General features: G+C 35.7%; 1 protein-coding gene across 1 annotated transcript in view; it reads right to left on the reverse strand.

Moving 5' to 3' along the window:
* Nucleotides 1–17,841, reverse strand: part of LOC150107422 (transcription initiation factor TFIID subunit 1-like) — a 960,372-nt gene that overhangs the window by 714,829 nt on the left and 227,702 nt on the right. The window contains exon 10 of the mRNA XM_090391850.1: nucleotides 15,531–15,635. Within this exon, the coding sequence (XP_090247976.1) occupies nucleotides 15,531–15,635 (105 nt within the window). The remainder of the gene's footprint in view (nucleotides 1–15,530; nucleotides 15,636–17,841) is intronic.

Consider the following 17,841-nt stretch of genomic DNA (forward strand, 5'->3'; position numbering starts at 1 on the left):
GCAACTATACTTCTTTCATTCTTAGTTGATCCAGAATGCCCCAAGCTCTTTAACTCACCTTTTAACTCTTTTTGTAGTTGTTCCCCCAGAGAAGAGACTTGCTCCATTTCATCCAAAATTCTCTCTCTTTTTCTGGCCAGGCTAAAACACGAATCTAGGTCCTGGGCTCCTTTCTTAAATATTACTGCTCTTAATCGATCACATAATCCGATTCTGAACTGTTGGAAGGTTAACCACTTCATGTGGGCCTCTTCCTCTGGGAACGAGAACCTCATGGATTGTGATACAGACATAATTCTGTTCCGAAAATTAGACACACTCTCTCCCTCCTCTTGTATGCAATTATACAGCTCCTTCAATACCTGGGAACTCCCTTTTTTCTTAGAAAATTCTGAGACCAATATTTGTTTGAATTGTTGATAATCCAAGGCTTCCCTTAGCAACGGAGAGTGATCTATGAATGCTTTGGCCTTTCCCCCAGTTTGCAGCATAGCAATACAAGTAGCTGGAAATCACTCCAGCAGCCAATCTTTCTTAGTTCTTTGATGTATTCGAAGAAGGCAACCACATCATCAGTGTCTTCCCCAGAAAATTGTGGGAATACCAGCTGTGAATTTATGGATCTAAAAAATTCTTCGTTGTCCATGTTAGAACTTGTAGGCAGAGACATGTTGGTATTTTGGCTCACAATAAGATGTTACTGAAATATTCTAATTACACTATTTTCCTCACTGGTCTTTCGCCTGCCTGATATGAATTCAAAGACCAACTCACCGTGATTGATCTATTATGATTGAAACAAAAGTCATGGGAAGACTTTGGTAAGAATATTGAAAATAAATATCAAGAAGGTGGCAAGATATTCTGGAGGTTGTTGAAGAAGCTCAAAAATGGAGGAAAGAGTACTGTATAAGGAATTAGAGATGATAACTGGGGAAAAGGATATCATGTTACCTTTATCATCTCTAACTTTTGTTTTCGGGATCGAATCACATCCTGTCGGTTGCACCATTTGTTATATCGTGTTTTCATTATATCTATTTATATAAATCCTATCAATTGTACCATTTGTTATAACTTCTTTTATCTTTCATTCTTATTTAATTTAATCTTTTATTCTCGTATATCTATCCCTTTTAAATTTTATTCTATACTTATTTCGTTTCTCTTACTTAAATCTCTCCCCTTTTTAAACAAGCAGTACTTTGGCCTCTCTATAGTTTAACCACATGTAGGTTACTTAATCTTCAGGGCTTTGTCCTTGTATGCCAGTGTTTCCCAAACTTCTGGATGTAAAGGCCCCTTTGGAAAAATTAAAATATTTCACGGCCCCCTCGAAAAAAAATCGTAATATAGACATATATTATTATAATATTTATTGTATTTACATTCAATACAAAGCATACACAGCTCTTCTTCTTCTACAGCTTCTCCCACTTACGGGGGGGGTCACTGTTTATAATGAGTCTCCTCCACACCTTCCTGTCTTGGGCTGTCACTACATCCAAGTTCTTCATCCTCAAGTCCTCTTCTACCAGCTCCCTTCATCTCTTCTTTGGCCTTCCATGCTTCCGCCTTCCTTGCACATCCATCTGCATGACCCTTCTTCCCATGTATTCGTCCTCCCTCCTCATCACATGACCAAACCATCTCAACCTTGCCTCCTGTATTTTCACTCCTAAGTTCGTAACGTTCACTGTTCCCCTGATATAGTCATTTCTCAGACGATCCTTTCTGGTCACACCGCACATCCACCTAAGCATTCTCATCTCTGCTACTTCCATCCTGCTGATGTTATTTTTCCTCAGGGACACAGTTTCTATAGCATATGTCATAGCTGGCCTCACTACTGCCCTATAAATTTTGCCTTTCGGATTGATCGGCACCCTCTTATCGCATAACACTCCAGCCATCTCCCTCCAGTTCCTCCAACCCACTTGTATCCTGCATCCCACTTCCTTCTCAGCATCTTCTTCCACTGTTGAACCTAAGTATCTAAAGTCTCTCACTTTCCTGATGACATTTCCTTCTAGCTCCAGATCTGTCTCCTGTCTGCCGCCCACTGTGCAACACATATACTCTGTCTTACTTCTGCTCAGTCTCATACCTCTCTCTCTTCCAGTACTTTTCTCCATCTTTCCAGTTTAGTTTCCGCTTCTTCTCTTGAATCTACATACAGCAAGATGTCATCTGCATACAACATTGTGCAAGGTGCATCTTCTCTCACCTCCTCTGTTACCACCTCCATCACAATGTTAAACAGACTTAATGCTGACCCTTGATGCAAGCCAACTGTTACTTGAAAACTTTCTGTCTGTCCCAAACAGGTCCGAACACTCGTCTTCACATTTCTGTACATTTCCCGCACCAACCTGACATATTTCTCCGGCACCTTCTTCTCCCTAAGACACCTCCAGACTTCTTGCCTTGGCACTCTATCATATGCTTTCTCCAGATCAATAAATACCAGATGTAGCTCCCTTTGTTTCTCTCGATATTTTTCCATCATCTGTCGTAACCCAAAGATAGCATCTGTTCTTGATCTACCAGGCATGAAGCCAAATGGTTCCTTTGCGATCTCCACCTCCTCCCTCAATCTACCATCAAGAACCCTTTCTAGGATCTTCATTGTGTCGGACATCAACTTTATTCCTCTGTAATTTTTACAGTCTTGTGCATCCCCTTTACCCTTGTAGATGGGAACAAGAGTACTCTACCTCCATTCCTCGGGTATATTTTCCTGTTGGCAAACTTTCACGAACAGGTCCCACAGCAGGTCAATTCCCTCTTCCCCCAGTGCCTTCCATGCCTCCAATGGAATTCTGTCGGTGCCCACCGCTTTTCCATTCCTCATCCTCTTCATGGCCTCCGTCACTTCCATTCTACTGATGTTCTGCACCATCCCCTCAGAAGGCTGCCCATCTCCTCTGTGAGTCCTTGCATTTTCCTCATTCAAAAGTCCCTCAAAGTATATTTTCCATCTGTTTCTTATGTCCACATCCCTCCATAATACTCTTCCTTCAGCATCTTTGATCTGCCTCACATGTAAGATGTCCTTAGCTGCTTTATTTCTACATTTCGCTAGTTGGTAAATTTTTCTCTGTCCTTCCTTTGTTTCTAATTGATCATAAAGATCTTGATATGCCATGGCCTTCGCCTGTGCCACAACTCTCTTGGCTTCTTGCTTTCTCTCATTGTACACCTCTCTGTCCTCTTCCACTCTTGACTCATCCCACTTCTGCTTTGCCTTCCTCTTAGCTGTCACTGCCACTTGTACATCATTATTCCACCACCAACCCTCCTTCTGCTCTCTAATCTTTCCAGATGGCTCACCAAGCACCTCGATTGCACAAAACATACACAGCAAATATTGTAAAAATCAAATGCAAATATTACATTTTTAGCATCTTACATACACATTTGACATGGCATATTATCTCATATTTTTATATAGATAGATATATTGTTATTGTACATTTGCAGTACAAGCACATGAAAAGAAAAACGATTAGTAATAAACAAAGTAAGAATTAAAAACATAAAAGAAGTTTAATAACAATTTAATATGATGGATGTGTTTCAATACTGCTACACAAAAAGTCAATATCAGGTGAAATATTTGAAACTGCAATTCTTAGATTTCTGCTTTGAAATGAAACTTATATCAATAAGTATATATTTACTAATATTCATTAAGCGCCGAAATACGCAGGAAGAAAAATTTGTGAACCCGCACCAATGTGTGATTTTTGCCATTAGAATATAAAAAATAACAAAAAAAGAAATAATAAATAATAAAAATTAAATACGTTTCTTTTAAGATAAAAAAAATCGACTTAGTCTTAAAACATTTTCAATTTGTTTTCATTATTTCACGTCCCTCCCCCCCCAACAAAACCTATGGCACCCAAGGGGGCTGCGGCCCACAGTTTGGGAAGTGCTGTTGTATGCGATGTGACCATTAACATATCTTCTGAGACTGTCCACCCGATAAGCACCAACAAATTTATATTTTTACTGCGCCAGCCAATACTGATTATAGATGAGACTCTTAACCAGGATGGCTCTCTCAGAATGATAGACAATAATTAAACTATAATAAAATTTAATCTCTGTTCACTAAATTCTGTTCAACAAAGCGGACCACATGCAGTAGTGGTCCGCTTTGTTTAATCATACAAGTGGGTTCTTCCTGCTAAGTTCGATAGTAATTTTATGAGTGGCTGTTTGAATTGATATACTAAATCAGATCAGGCAGGTAATAAGAAACATATTTATTAATAAAAGAAATTATACAAGTAAGCATTATTACTACTAAGTAATCTGAATCATTCCCAAGTAATATCTTTGGTTCAATACTACTAAACAAAATACATGAACAAGCTTGCTTGGACCACCTCTATATGCAACTTAACATTATCTCATTAACACTTATCACACTTTCTATACTCGCATCATCACTAATTATATTATCTAACACATTACTACTAATTCATACAGAATAAACATGGCCTTTCTAGGCAGACAGTTCTCAAACAAAATGGGCCTATGCCAAGTTGTAGACAGTATCTTAAAGTTCCATGAAATAAGTCCACTACACAAAATTGTTCCTTAGAAAGCACACAATTCCTCAACTGAAAAATATATCACAAGAGTCTACATTACTTTCACTGGAAAGATACTCGATGTTTCTTCTGCCTTGTCTAGAACATCAAGGCTTCTTCTCAGTCTGCTATCCGTCTTGGTTCCCTACTACAAACTGTACGGCTGGATTCTCCGTGGGAAGGACGATATGGCTCAAGAGCTTAGCCAGAACGGACGGCATCTACTTGGATCTTCCGTCGCACGACATAACACAGCTATCCTAGTCCAAGGAAATAGCTAGCCCTACTTGGTATGCTATGACAGATGAATCATACCTCCCACGACCACCTGGAACTTCTCCGTAGGTGCGGACTGGACCAACGTCTGAGCGATCAGGAAACCGGAACAAAAAAAAATCTCTTTCTCATAACTTCTCTCCCCCCCCCCCAGTATACGTAAAACTAGATGGTCAAAAGTTGACCCTTGGACTCTGGCTTACAGGTTTTGCTACCTTATAACACATGAAATGGGGTTCTCAAATAAATTTAACACTTTAATTAATTTCTTTATCTGACCCTTATGCATAACAGGTTAGGTCGTACAATTTTCTTTCATTTGTTATACAATTTCTTGCTCCTAATTTAGTGTTATATACATAAAATTACCTTTCCAATATACAGCCAACACACCACATTCTCTGCCTATATTTAAATAAAGTTGTTCCTGAATAATTCATGTTAAATCTTCTTTCGTAGTTTATTCAGTATCTACCTGGATACTGAACGAACGAGGATGGGCTGGCAATTTAAGATTTAGCCAACCAAATTGTATTCCTATTGGTTAAACCAAAATACAAAATGATGGTACAACATGACAAAATTTCATGCCGGCTGGAGCGTCGCCCAGTTAAACAAGGCCCCCGTTGTTTTCGCCATGGAACAAGGGCGAACAGTGAAAAGTCAGCTACTGGAACAAATCTGAAAACACACCCCAACACAACATCACCAGAGTTAAAGATCGGTACTATCAACATAAGAAGCCTGAATGGCAAAGAAATGGAACCAGTGGAGAAATTACATAAGTACCAGATTGACATAAGAGGGGTGACTGAAACAAAAAAAAAGACAAAAACTGGTGAGATCCTTCTGAGCAATAAATACAAAATGCTATATTTAAGCAATGACAATGAAGGAAAAGAAGGAGTAGTCATAGAATTCAACACAAAATACAGGCTAATCTTCTTGAATGGCAGGCAGTGTCTAGTAGACTGATTTGGGCAAATATCAGAAAGGTGAACTGGACAATGAGACTTATTTGTGCCTATAGTCCCCCCCCCCCCCAGAAGGTTCTACTAAGGTAGAAGTGGAGGAATTTTTTGAGGCTCTAGAGAAACTTACTGATACAATGAAAAAGGAAAAGTTGGTCCTTGTTGGTTATCTAAATAGCAGAGTAAGAAGTGATTATCAGACATACAAAAATATTTTGGGAAAATTTGGAGAAAAGAGCAAAGCTAATAATAATGGCAAATACCTGTTGGATTTCTGCTCAGGACATGGACTGGTTATTACTAACACCATGTTCCAACATAAAAATGTGCACAAATTCACATGGAGAGAAGAGGCAAAGAATAAGAAAAGTCTCATTGACTATGTTATTGTTGATAGTGATGTTTTCTCCCTGGTGCAGGACACCAGAGTGTACAGATGATTTGAAATTGGAAGTGATCACTATTTAGTCTTGAGCAGGATAAAATTGAATTTCATATTGAAAAGAATAACACGTAAGAAAGTTTTAAAGTGAATAAAAGTTGAGCAGCACTCATATGTGAACTGTAGACTAAAATACACAAAGATTATTGAAGAGAAAAATGAGAGTTTGAGAACAAGAACCAAACCTTGGAGATTCAGTGGCAAACCTTGAAGAAAACCCTGATTGATTCAGCCAGAGAGGCATGTGGTAAGGTTTTCTGCAAGGATAGAAAAATCAGAACTCCCTGGTGGACACAGAAAGTTAGAGGCAATGAAGGAAAAGAAGAAAGCATATCAAAAGTTCCTGTCAAATAAGTCAGCTTGTGCTCTTAGAGAATATAGAGACAAATGCAAGAATGCTAAACACTGTGTAAAACTAGCTAAACAAAAGTCATGGGAGGACTTTGGCAAGAATATAGAAAATAAATATCAAGAAGGTGGCAAAATATTCTGGAGGTTTTTGAAGAAGCTTAGGAATGGAGGAAAGAGTGCTGTAAAAGGAGTTAGAGATGATAAAGGTGACATGAAAACAGGAGAAAAAGATATCCTTGGAGTATGGAGTAATTACTTCGAAAAATTGCTAAATGAAACAAGCAGTGATGACAGCACAGTGGTAAAAAACACTCAACAGGCATACAGTCAGGAATACATATCCATACTTGAAGTAGAAAAAGACATCAAAGGCTTAAAATGTGGAAAAACAGCAGGGGTAGATGATATTCGACCAGAAATTCTTAAGTATGGTGGTATAAAAGTCTTACAGTGGCTGCACTGCATAGTTCAGAATGCCTGGACAGAGGGGCGAATTCCCAATGATTGGAGTACTGCTCTGATAGCACCCATATATAAAAAGGGAAATAAAACTGAATGTGAGAATTACAGAGGTATATCCCTACTGAGTGTTCCTGATAAGATATATGGAAGTATACTTGAGAAACGCTTGAGAAGAATTGTGGAAGCTTGGTGAAGAACAAGCTGGATTCAGGTCAAATAGAGGCTGTCAAGATCAGATCTTCACTTTACGACAAATAGTGGAGAAATCATGGGAATATATCAAAGATCTGTATTTAAGTTTTGTCGATTTGGAAAAGGCATATGACAAGGTGCCAAGAAAAAAGCTATTCAATATGCTGCAGTTATATGGTGTCAATGGGGCATTATATCAAGCAATACTTAGTTTTTATTTGAGTTGTAAGTCAGCAGTTAGAATTGAAGGAAGTACAGGAAGGTGGTTAAATGTTAAATCTGGTGTGAGACAAGGATGTACATTATCCCCTCTGTTATTCATTATCTATATGGATCACATTATGAAGGAAAGTGGTATTAAACATGATATCAAAATTGGAGATGTTAATGTCAGCTCTTTGCTTTATGCAGACGATGTTATACTTCTAAATAAATCCACTACAAGTTTGCAAGATTCCCTGACTAAATTGAATAACTGTTGTAATAGATATGGTATGAAGGTCAGCAATAAAAAGACAACGACAATGAAAATAGGTAAATTGTTGAAAATGTCAACTGTGTTGTGAATGGAGAACCTGTGGAACAAGTAAAACATTTCAGCTACTTAGGCACTTAGCTTAGCAAGTAGCACTTAGCTGTATACAAGACAGTGTTCAAACCAGTTTTAACTTATGGATCTGAGAGCTGGGTCAGAAGTAAAACACTTGACCAAAGACTAGAGACTGCAGATATGAGAGTCCTGAAAAAGATTAGAGGCGTGAACAGATGGCATCAATGGCAATATCATATTAAAAATGAGAATATTAGGAAAGAACTTGACATTGTCGGCATCCAGGATTGTGTTAGCAGAGCTAATCTCCGGTATGGTTACTTAAACAGAATGGGCAAGGAAAGATTAGCAAAACAAGTGTTCTCTGCCAAGTTGGCAGGAGAACAACCCAGAGGAAGACCAAGATATAGGTGGATTGATATGGTACAAAGTGCCTTAGACAATGGAAATATAAGATCTGGTAATGTTGGAGTCTTGACAAGTAACAGACTGATTTGGAGGAAAATTGTAAATAGGAAGTTAGTAATGATGTAAATTTTTCATGTAGTACTATCATATCCTGTACACTGCTTGAGGGTACATGACAGGAATTTGATGATGATGATGGTTGCTATGATTGGTAAGATAACCATGAAAATAATGACTATGCTTACCAATACAAATGGACTGACATTCATAAAGTCAGTCCATAAAGCTGTGTTTTGTAGTCATCCATCAGTATCTATGAGAGAGTAGAGATCAGTGGTGCCATACAGTACAGATCAAGGATAATTCTGGCATGTGCGTACACGTGTACCCTGCATACACAATTGTGTTAGAAGAATATAGAACTAGCACAAGAAAAATTGCTGCATCACATTCCATATGACAAATCCATCACCAGGAGCAATTGTGTCCTTATTACATTCAGTGGATATAGGTTATTAAATCTGGTATATACTTGTTTCTTACATTAAGATTACCTAAGAATTACAGTCTGTTTGGAACAAAACCAAAGAGGACGTGTGTACAAGAAAGCCACTTTTTTTTCTTTTTTTTTTACAGATACGTGAAAGTTGTACTGCTGACCGTCTCAAGGGCATACCTGTCCAAACAGATTTTGACCAAATCTTAAATATAATTATTTCTTAAGTTGCTTACATCACTCTGAAAATTTCGGCCCAAACGAACAAAAATGAGGGAAGGAAGGGAAGTTGTATAAGCTCATATCATTCAATTGATTTCAGGTCGACTAAACGAAATTTGTAAAATAACCAAATTAGGAATATAATTGTGGTTTATGTTGCTTAATATACCCTGAGAAATTTAACTTAACTAAAATGAGGGCAAAGGACATTTGTTTTTTTCTCATAAAGATCTTTGAATGCACATCGATGATTCAATCATTTCTTACAGTACATAACCTCCCCTGAGAATTTCAACCTAGCTGGACAAAAATGAAGGTGACGTGCTTCCTCTAGAGGTTACACCATTCAAACGATTTTGACAATATCATTGCATAGTTTTCTGTGGAAATAGGACATGCTAGGATTATGTATTCCAGTATTTTTCCACAAAGAAAAATATTGCACTGAAAGTATATTTTTATTTCTCGACTAGCTGCATGAAAATTCTTTTGTTTCACTTCATCAGGATAATTACATGAATAAACTAAAAAACTAGAAAACAAGTAATAGCAGTTAACAACTCTAGTTAAAATATTTGAACATGATTAAACAATGGAAAGTGTGCATTCATTATTTAAGCTGGCTGCTGTATACTCCCAGCAGATACGAGTGTGTTGTGATGAATTAATGAAGCCCAAACTTGATGTAAAATCATTCCTTGTTTTTGTTGCGCTTTAGAGGATGCTTCATCATTTCAGCTGATTCTTTAAATGCTCTTGAACCTAAAACCTCTCCTAAACCTCCACATCAGTCTCCACATTAAAAAACCAAGTGCCTACAAGATCAGTTGTAGCTGTGGTTTATGCTATATAGGAAAGACAGGCAGATCTGGAGAGAGATATGCCGATTAGAACATTTCAAAGATGTTGAGAACAGAAGACACAAATCAGGCACAACAAACACAACATGAAATAGAAGGGCAACTTACAAAAATACCACACAGATTACCATTTTTTCTTAAGAGCATTCAAAGAATCAGCTGAAATGGTGAAGCATCCCCTACAGTACAAAATAAAAAAAAAAAGAAAAGAAAAAAAAGGACGATTTCCCATCAAGTTTGGTCTTCATTAATTCATCTCAATCTACTCGTATCTTCTAGTAGTATACAGCAACACATGAACCAGTAGCTAGCATAATAGTGAATGCACACTTTCCATTGTTTAATCATGTTCAAATATTTCCACTAGAGTTGTTAACTGTTATTACTTGTTTTCTAGTTTTTTAGTTTGTTCATTTAATTATCCTGATGAAATGAAACAAAAGAATTTTCAGGCAATTAGTCGAGAAAATAAAAAAAATAGTTTGTATGGTTTTTTTTTTGTTTTGTTTTGTTTTTTTGTAGAAAAATACCAAAAAAAACTTTGTTTATTGGAGAAAAACAAAGGAGTTTTAAGGACAAACTGCTACAGGTCACACTGTCCAACTAATTTCATCCAAAAAAAAAACTGATACTGCTCAACATCCAACAGTCAGCTCAATTTCACTAATATGAGGGGAGGGGAAAGAGAAATAAAAAGAAAGGAAGGAAGGAGAGAAAAAAATTAAATTCTATCCAAGGAGAAAAAAAAAAGTAAAAAAATTCTATCCAAACATCTATGGGTGGAACTATTCAACCAATTCTGATTAGTCTATCAACTGTTATATCAATTTCATCATCAATTTCCTAATCTTCTCTCAACAATTTTCGTCCCAAGTAGTGAATTGTTTACTTATCAGCACTACAATATTGTCAGATCTTATATTTCTATTTCTATCTTATATATATATTTCTATTCTGATTTCATCAATGCACTTAGATCTAGAAAATCAGGAAAAGAAAACTAGAACATCCTCTAAAGAGATTCAACGATGACTTCTGAGGCCAGAACAGGCCATTGTAGATTTAAATCCATGAAAAGTATGATGATGATGATGACTTAGATCAAAATCTTCCTCTAGATCTTCTTCCTGCCATCAAATAACTGTTTTGCTAATCTTTCCTCTCTCATTCTGTTTAAATGACTATATCACCTTAGATTAACTATACTCACACATAGCTGAATGCTAACAATGTCAAGTCCCTTCCTAATATCTTCAATTTTAATCATTCTGCCACTAATGCTAATTTTTCTCAGAACTCTCAATAGCTATGGTCTCAAGTCTCTGATCAACTGTTTTATTTTCTAATTCAACTCTCAGATCCATCAGTTAACACTGGTTTGAACAATGTCTTGCATATTGCTAATTTAATGTTTTGGCTAATGTCTCATATTCCACATAGATTTATTCAACTAGCTCCCATCATACACCAGTTTTTCTTATTTGGTCATCTACTTCCATATTTAATTTAATTTAATTTAACATCTTCACTAAAAATTGTACCTAAACAGCTGAAATATTTTAATTGTTCTATACATTTGCCATTGAGAATGTCATTTTGTTCTACGATAAAAATGTAGTGGAGTTTTCCATATTTCTTCTTATTTTCATAGTTTTGTTTTGTTTTATTACTAAATTTTCATGCCAAATTTGTTACAGCTTTATTCAATTTAGTTAAGGAATCACAGAGATTAGATAGATCAACACCTATATAATACAGAAAAGCTATATCTGATATCTCCAATTCTGATGCCAGTTCCAATTCTTCATCTTTAACTTGAATCTATCATGGAGGTTGGATTTTTCTGTCCTTACAGAGAACTTCACTACATACTGCCCTTGATAAATCAATCAATATTTTTTTCACAGTTTGCTGCTGAGACTCCAAGATTTGATTCTCGTTTTTGAACTGTTTCCTCTTTTCCTGAATAATGTTTGTACAGATGAGTCTGCAATTCACCTGTAAAAGCTGCTCAACTTTTAATTCTTTTTAAAACTTTCTTACTTATATTTCTTTTCAATACGATATTCATTTTTATCCTACTTAAAACTAAGTAAGGATAATTTCTAATTTCAAATCCCCCTATACACTCTTATTCTAAAAGAGTGTGAAGATATCACTATCAATAACAACAATAAAACTGTTCTTTTTTATTGTGTCATCTCTCCTGATTTTATGGAAATGTTTATGTTGAAAATGGTGCTAATAATGTTCATGTTCTGAACAGAAATCTAGCAAGTGCTTTGTATTATTATTAGATTTCATCTTTTCTCCAAATTTTCCCAAAATATTTCTACATGCCTGGGATTCATTTCCTACCTTGCTGTTTAGATAACCAAACAAGGACATGCTTTTCCATTTTATGTCAGCTGCCTTCTCTAATGACTCAAAAAATTTCTTCACTTCTTCCTTAGGAGACCCTTCTAGGACTATAGGCACAAACAAGTTTCATTGTCCAATTCCCCATTTTGAAATTTGCCAACATAACTGTATTTGAAATTTCTTGTTTGATATTGAATGCTATCATTACTACTTCTTTCCCTTGAACACTGCTGCCTTAATATAACATCTCACATTTATTATTTAGCCGAATCACCTGTTCAGTCTTCATCTTAATAACACTAAGTATGTCCATGTGGTACATCTGTATTCCTTTTGTCAGTATGACTTATTTTCCAATGGTACTTGTTATAGTGATGGTGCCTAACTTGAATTCTGTTGATGCTGAATTTTCAATGTCTGTCCCAGTTCTCTGATGACAGTGGCAGACTTGCTTAACTAGTCAAAGCTCAAATCACTATGAAATTTCATGATGTTTGTTTCCACTGTTGACCTCTTGCTACTGGACATGTGCAATGGAAAGGTGTGGTGAAACTTGTGCTGTCACTCTTGACATTTCCAGAGCTTTTGATCATGTCTGGCATTGAGACCTGCTAAACAAACTGTGATCCTTTGGTCTATCCACCACTATCTATAACTGGGTTGCTAGCTTCTTCTTCTCTGGCCATTTACTGCATGTCATGGTTGACGGTTTTCCCTCTTCGAGCTTCACCCCAATGGAGGATTACCTCAGAGCTCTGTCTTCACCTACCATCTTTCTCATGTATATAAATGACCTACTATCAATCACCACTAATCCTGTCCAAGCTTTGCAGATGATAGTACTCTCCATTCATCCTACTCATTTAACAAACCATGCAGTGCACAGATACCCCCCGAAAATCAAGATCATCTACAACTAATGCCTTAAACACTGATCTATATACTATCCTTCAATGGGGCGAGGGCAAGCTTCATTCAATGCTACCAAAACACAGTCTTGCCTCTTTTTTCACAAAAGAAATCTCAGCTCGCATTCCCTTAACCTCAGTAATACAGATTCACCAGACAAGACCAGGTTTCTCTCTCTGCTTGGACTAACATTCATCTCCAACCTCTTCTGGCAAAACACATCTCAACAATATCTTCCTCAGTATCCATGAAAGGACTCTCTTGTTCAAGATGCTATTTTACACCCAACCAACCAACTCAACAATATACAAATCCCAAAATCTGCCTATGCTTAGAATACTACTCACATATTTGGGATAGAGGACCTAAAACATCTCTTAAAATCCTTGCTGCTGTTTAGAGGCAAGCAATTAGGCTCACTGATGATCCCTCACTTTACAGATTAATTCATTTAAGCCTCTATCTCATAAATGCAATGTTTGAGCACTGCGTTTATTCTACAGGTACTTCTACAATCACTGCTCCAGTGAATTGGCAACTATCATTTCTCAAGTCCTATATTCTGTTCTCTATTCTGCACAACATCCCTTTATTGTGCAACTGCACAATAAAGGGATGTTGTGTTTGGTGTGTTTGCACAAACACACCAAACCTGCTTTCCTTCTTCCTCTCTCATCCCATCCACTTCTGTCCTCAGGAAAAGCCTACTGCAAGAAGTAATTCTAAACAGCTACAACCTGCAACAACTCTTCAGTCCTTATAAGTCCTTAGAACTCTCAGTGTATGGGATCAATATAAAAAAAAAAGTTTATAATTAATGTCCCTTACATGAAATCATCATAATGAAACAAATATTTGCAGACTGTACCATTAAAATAAAACGTTTAGGCCAAAAACTTAAATTCAAAATCAGAAATTTAGGACTTTTACCTTATGGATAATCTTTCAAACACAAAATGAAGTTCTTTCACACTTTGAGTCCTATCATTGTAAATATACATTGATTGCACGTGAACCCAGAATCCCATCGATGTATGTTTACATCGCTAAATTAAAGATTCCGAAAATAATAATATATGCTTGAAATTCATCATCAGATTGTATTGTAGTAGTATTGTACTTACATATTGGACAACCCTAGTTGCAGATACTAAAATGTAACTGAATATTACCCAAAATGCATGTATACCCAAAATATGTAATATGCTTCGCATTTCAAAAACTGAATACCCTAATTCAATAATTTACTACTCGACTTTTGTGGCCAATAGTGGATAATTATAGTGAGATACACCCCTATGTAAAATGATATTTTCATCATAATAATAACACACATAAATTTTATTTATAATTTTCATTATTTATGTAACATCTAAGCAATATTTCGACTGAATTTGTTGAATTTTGAACAGTAAAGAAGTAAATATAAGTAGAAACTAATAAAAAATTAACTTTTTATTTTTTTCAAAAACATTGATTTCTTACAACCCATTTCTGGAGCCCATACCACATGTATAACTAAAATTTTTGTTCCAATTAATTGTCAAAGATGCTAACTAAGAGACAAAAAATAATTATTTGGATATTCCATAGAAATACTGCACAGCAATCTTTTAAATAGAGCTAAAAATGGTTAGGACACAGGGTTCTTTAAGTCCCAGTAGGTTCTTTAAATTACTAATTTATAATTCTAAGAGAACAGTATCAATTTATGCCAACTAAACATCACTGGGTTTCTGTCCAATTAGGAAGGTGATATTGACAACAGCTGGGTCAATCACTGCTCCTCTTCCCTTGGGCCAACTAATGCAGACTAACTTTCATCACTTATGTCCCCATCCTCTTTGTAAATGGAGGTGATCAAATTATAATTATAAAGTTGAATGGCTGATGAAATTGTTAAGTTATTTTTCATTTTAATGGTACAGACCGTCCATATTTAGTGTGTTATGAAAAGTTCTGTAATGTTACTTGAAACTAACATACCATTTCAAAATTCAATTGTTTTTTGATTTTCATTTTTATAATTTCACACTCTGCTAGTTCTTCCTTATGTCTATCATTATTGTTTGCATTTCTGTTTTTCATTTCATTTTGTGTGCTTTATATATGGTTCCTGCCAATGTCTTACATTGTACCATTAATGTAACATTTAATGCGTCCTCATCAATGTGCCATTCTCCCCAATCTTCTCTGTTTTGAAATTTGCAATTTCTTTTATTTCTAGGTCACCATGAAGGCATTTAATATTTCTTTGTACTTTTGAATTAATGATGTAATATTACACTAAGATTAATGATAAAAACTCATTTTCTCATACGATTTGCAAATATGAAAATAAAAAAATCATTATCGCACACAACAATTTAACCAAAACATGAACATGCACATAAAGTGATCTATATAATAATAAACTATTTACTCACTTAAGCAAGGCTGGGAGCTACTTTTGCTACCACACTTAGAAGTGCCTGGCTGTGATCCCTGTTTGTGACTACTTCCAAATAATGATGATCCTGATAAATTCTTTGCTGTTGGTTGCAAAAATTAGTTTATTATGTTATTAAAAGCAATCTAATCAATCTATAAAAATCAATGCTTCTTCATAGACAATGATGCTATATATACTATCTTATATACTGTCCTATAAAATGGGATGTATTTGTTTCAGGTATATATTAGAAATCCAGTAATTAGGAGGAATCCTATTTTTGGCAATTTAAATAAACCAAAAAGTATAAATACATGAACAAACATTAATGAGACATAAATCAAGTGAGAATAATTGGCACATATAAGGAAGAGAAAGAATATATGTAAAAAAAAAAATAATTTTGTTACAGACAAATGATTTTTTTTTCCCCCAACCTACAATCTCTTTTAGTTTTACAATCTAAAAGAGACTGTAAACCTATAGGTTCATCAGCACTGTGGATTCAAAATTTTTTATCAGTTTTTTTTTTTAATTTATTTACTTTTTTATTTTTTGGAAACTCTGCTCTAGAAACCAAACATCTAACTTTTTTAAACTGTTTCAGGCCTCCAACAAGTAGGGAAGTGGTCTCACACTAACAATGTCATTCATCTTCCACCTAAAAGCAATTACAAACATCCATGCCAATCAGAATTCGAACCTGCAACTTGCTGGTTGAGGAGTGGGTACTACACATATATATATATATATAAGTGTGTGTGTGTGTGTGTGTGTGTGTGTGTGTGTGTGTGTGTGTGTGTGTGTGTGTGTGTGTGTGTGTGTGTGTGTGTGTGTGTGTGTGTGTGTGAGAGAGAGAGAGAGAGAGAGAGAGAGAGAGAGAGAGAGAGAGAGAGAGAGAGAGAGATAATCGGCTTTTACTCAGTTGTTGTGATACATTTTAAAAAATAGATTTAATGACTAAAAACCGAGATAACTTATAAAGATTTTAATAAGAATAATACAACTAGTTTCAGCTTATAACAGCCTTCCTCAGGTATAATACAGATATTATCTTAAAGGACAAGAATAGTAATGAACATTGAAGTATCAAAACAAACTGGAAATTACAGGTAAAAATTGCCACACATATAAAAAACGTTGTATTTTTTCAAGTTGTTCTAACAGGCGTGCCATTGTTTATTGCAAGTGTGCGTGCAGGCTCACGTGAACGCCAATATTGAATAACTGCAGCGTGGTTATCTGGGATGTTATAAGATTGTTGTTTAAGTGGACAGGGTTCAGCAGGATTTCCCTTGATTCTACAATTTTCCTCTCAAACTCATCATCACTGTGAAAGATATTTTCTGATCTATCTGAGCAAATGGAGTGGCTTTGTTGATCATCATTAGGATTATTTGAAAAAAGAACATGGCTGGATAACGCAGTTGCATGAGATCTTTTGATACTTCAATGTTTATTACTATTCTTGTCCTTTAAGAATACCTGAGGAAGGCTGTTATAAGCCGAAACTAGTCGTATTATTCTTATTAAAATCTTTATAAGTTCTCTCGGTTTTTAGTCATTAAATCTATTTTTTAAAATATATCATCATCATCATCATCATCATCATCAAATTCCTGCCATGTACCCTCAAGGGGTGTACAGGATATGACACTACTACATGAAAAAAATTACATCATTATTAATTTCCTATCTACAATTTTCCTCCAAATCAGTCTGTTACTTGTCAACACTCCAATATTATCAGCTCTTATATTTCTATCGTCTAAAGCACTTTGTACCGTATCAATCCACCTATATCTTGGTCTTCCTCTGGGTCGTTTTCCTGCCAACCTGGCAGAGAACACTTGTTTTGCTAATCTTTCCTCTCCCATTCTGTTTAAGTGACCATACCACCTGAGATTAGCTCTGCTAACGCATTCCTGGATGCTGACAATGTCAAGTTCTTTCCTAATATCCTCGTTTTTAATAAGATACTGCCATTGATGCCACCTGTTCACGTCTCTAATCTTTCTCAGGACTCTCATATCTGAAGTCTCTAGTCTTTGGTCAAGTGTTTTACTTCTGACCCAGCTCTCAGATCCATAAGTTAAAACTGGTTTGAACACTGTCTTGTATACAGCTAATTTAGTGTTGCGACTAATTTCTCTCTTATTCCATATGAATTTATTCAATTGACTTCCCACCATACCAGCTTTGCTGATTCTGTTGTCTATTTCTATATTTAATTTACCATCTTCAGTAAAAATCATGCCTAAATAGCTGAAATGTTTTACTTGTTCCACAGGTTCTCCATTCACAAC

The sequence above is a fragment of the Typopeltis vanoorti genome, chromosome 4, assembly GCF_054136105.1.
Source record: "Typopeltis vanoorti isolate ZY-2024b chromosome 4, IOZ_Tvanoo_1.0, whole genome shotgun sequence".
In the NCBI taxonomy this organism is placed as follows: domain Eukaryota; kingdom Metazoa; phylum Arthropoda; class Arachnida; order Uropygi; family Thelyphonidae; genus Typopeltis; species Typopeltis vanoorti.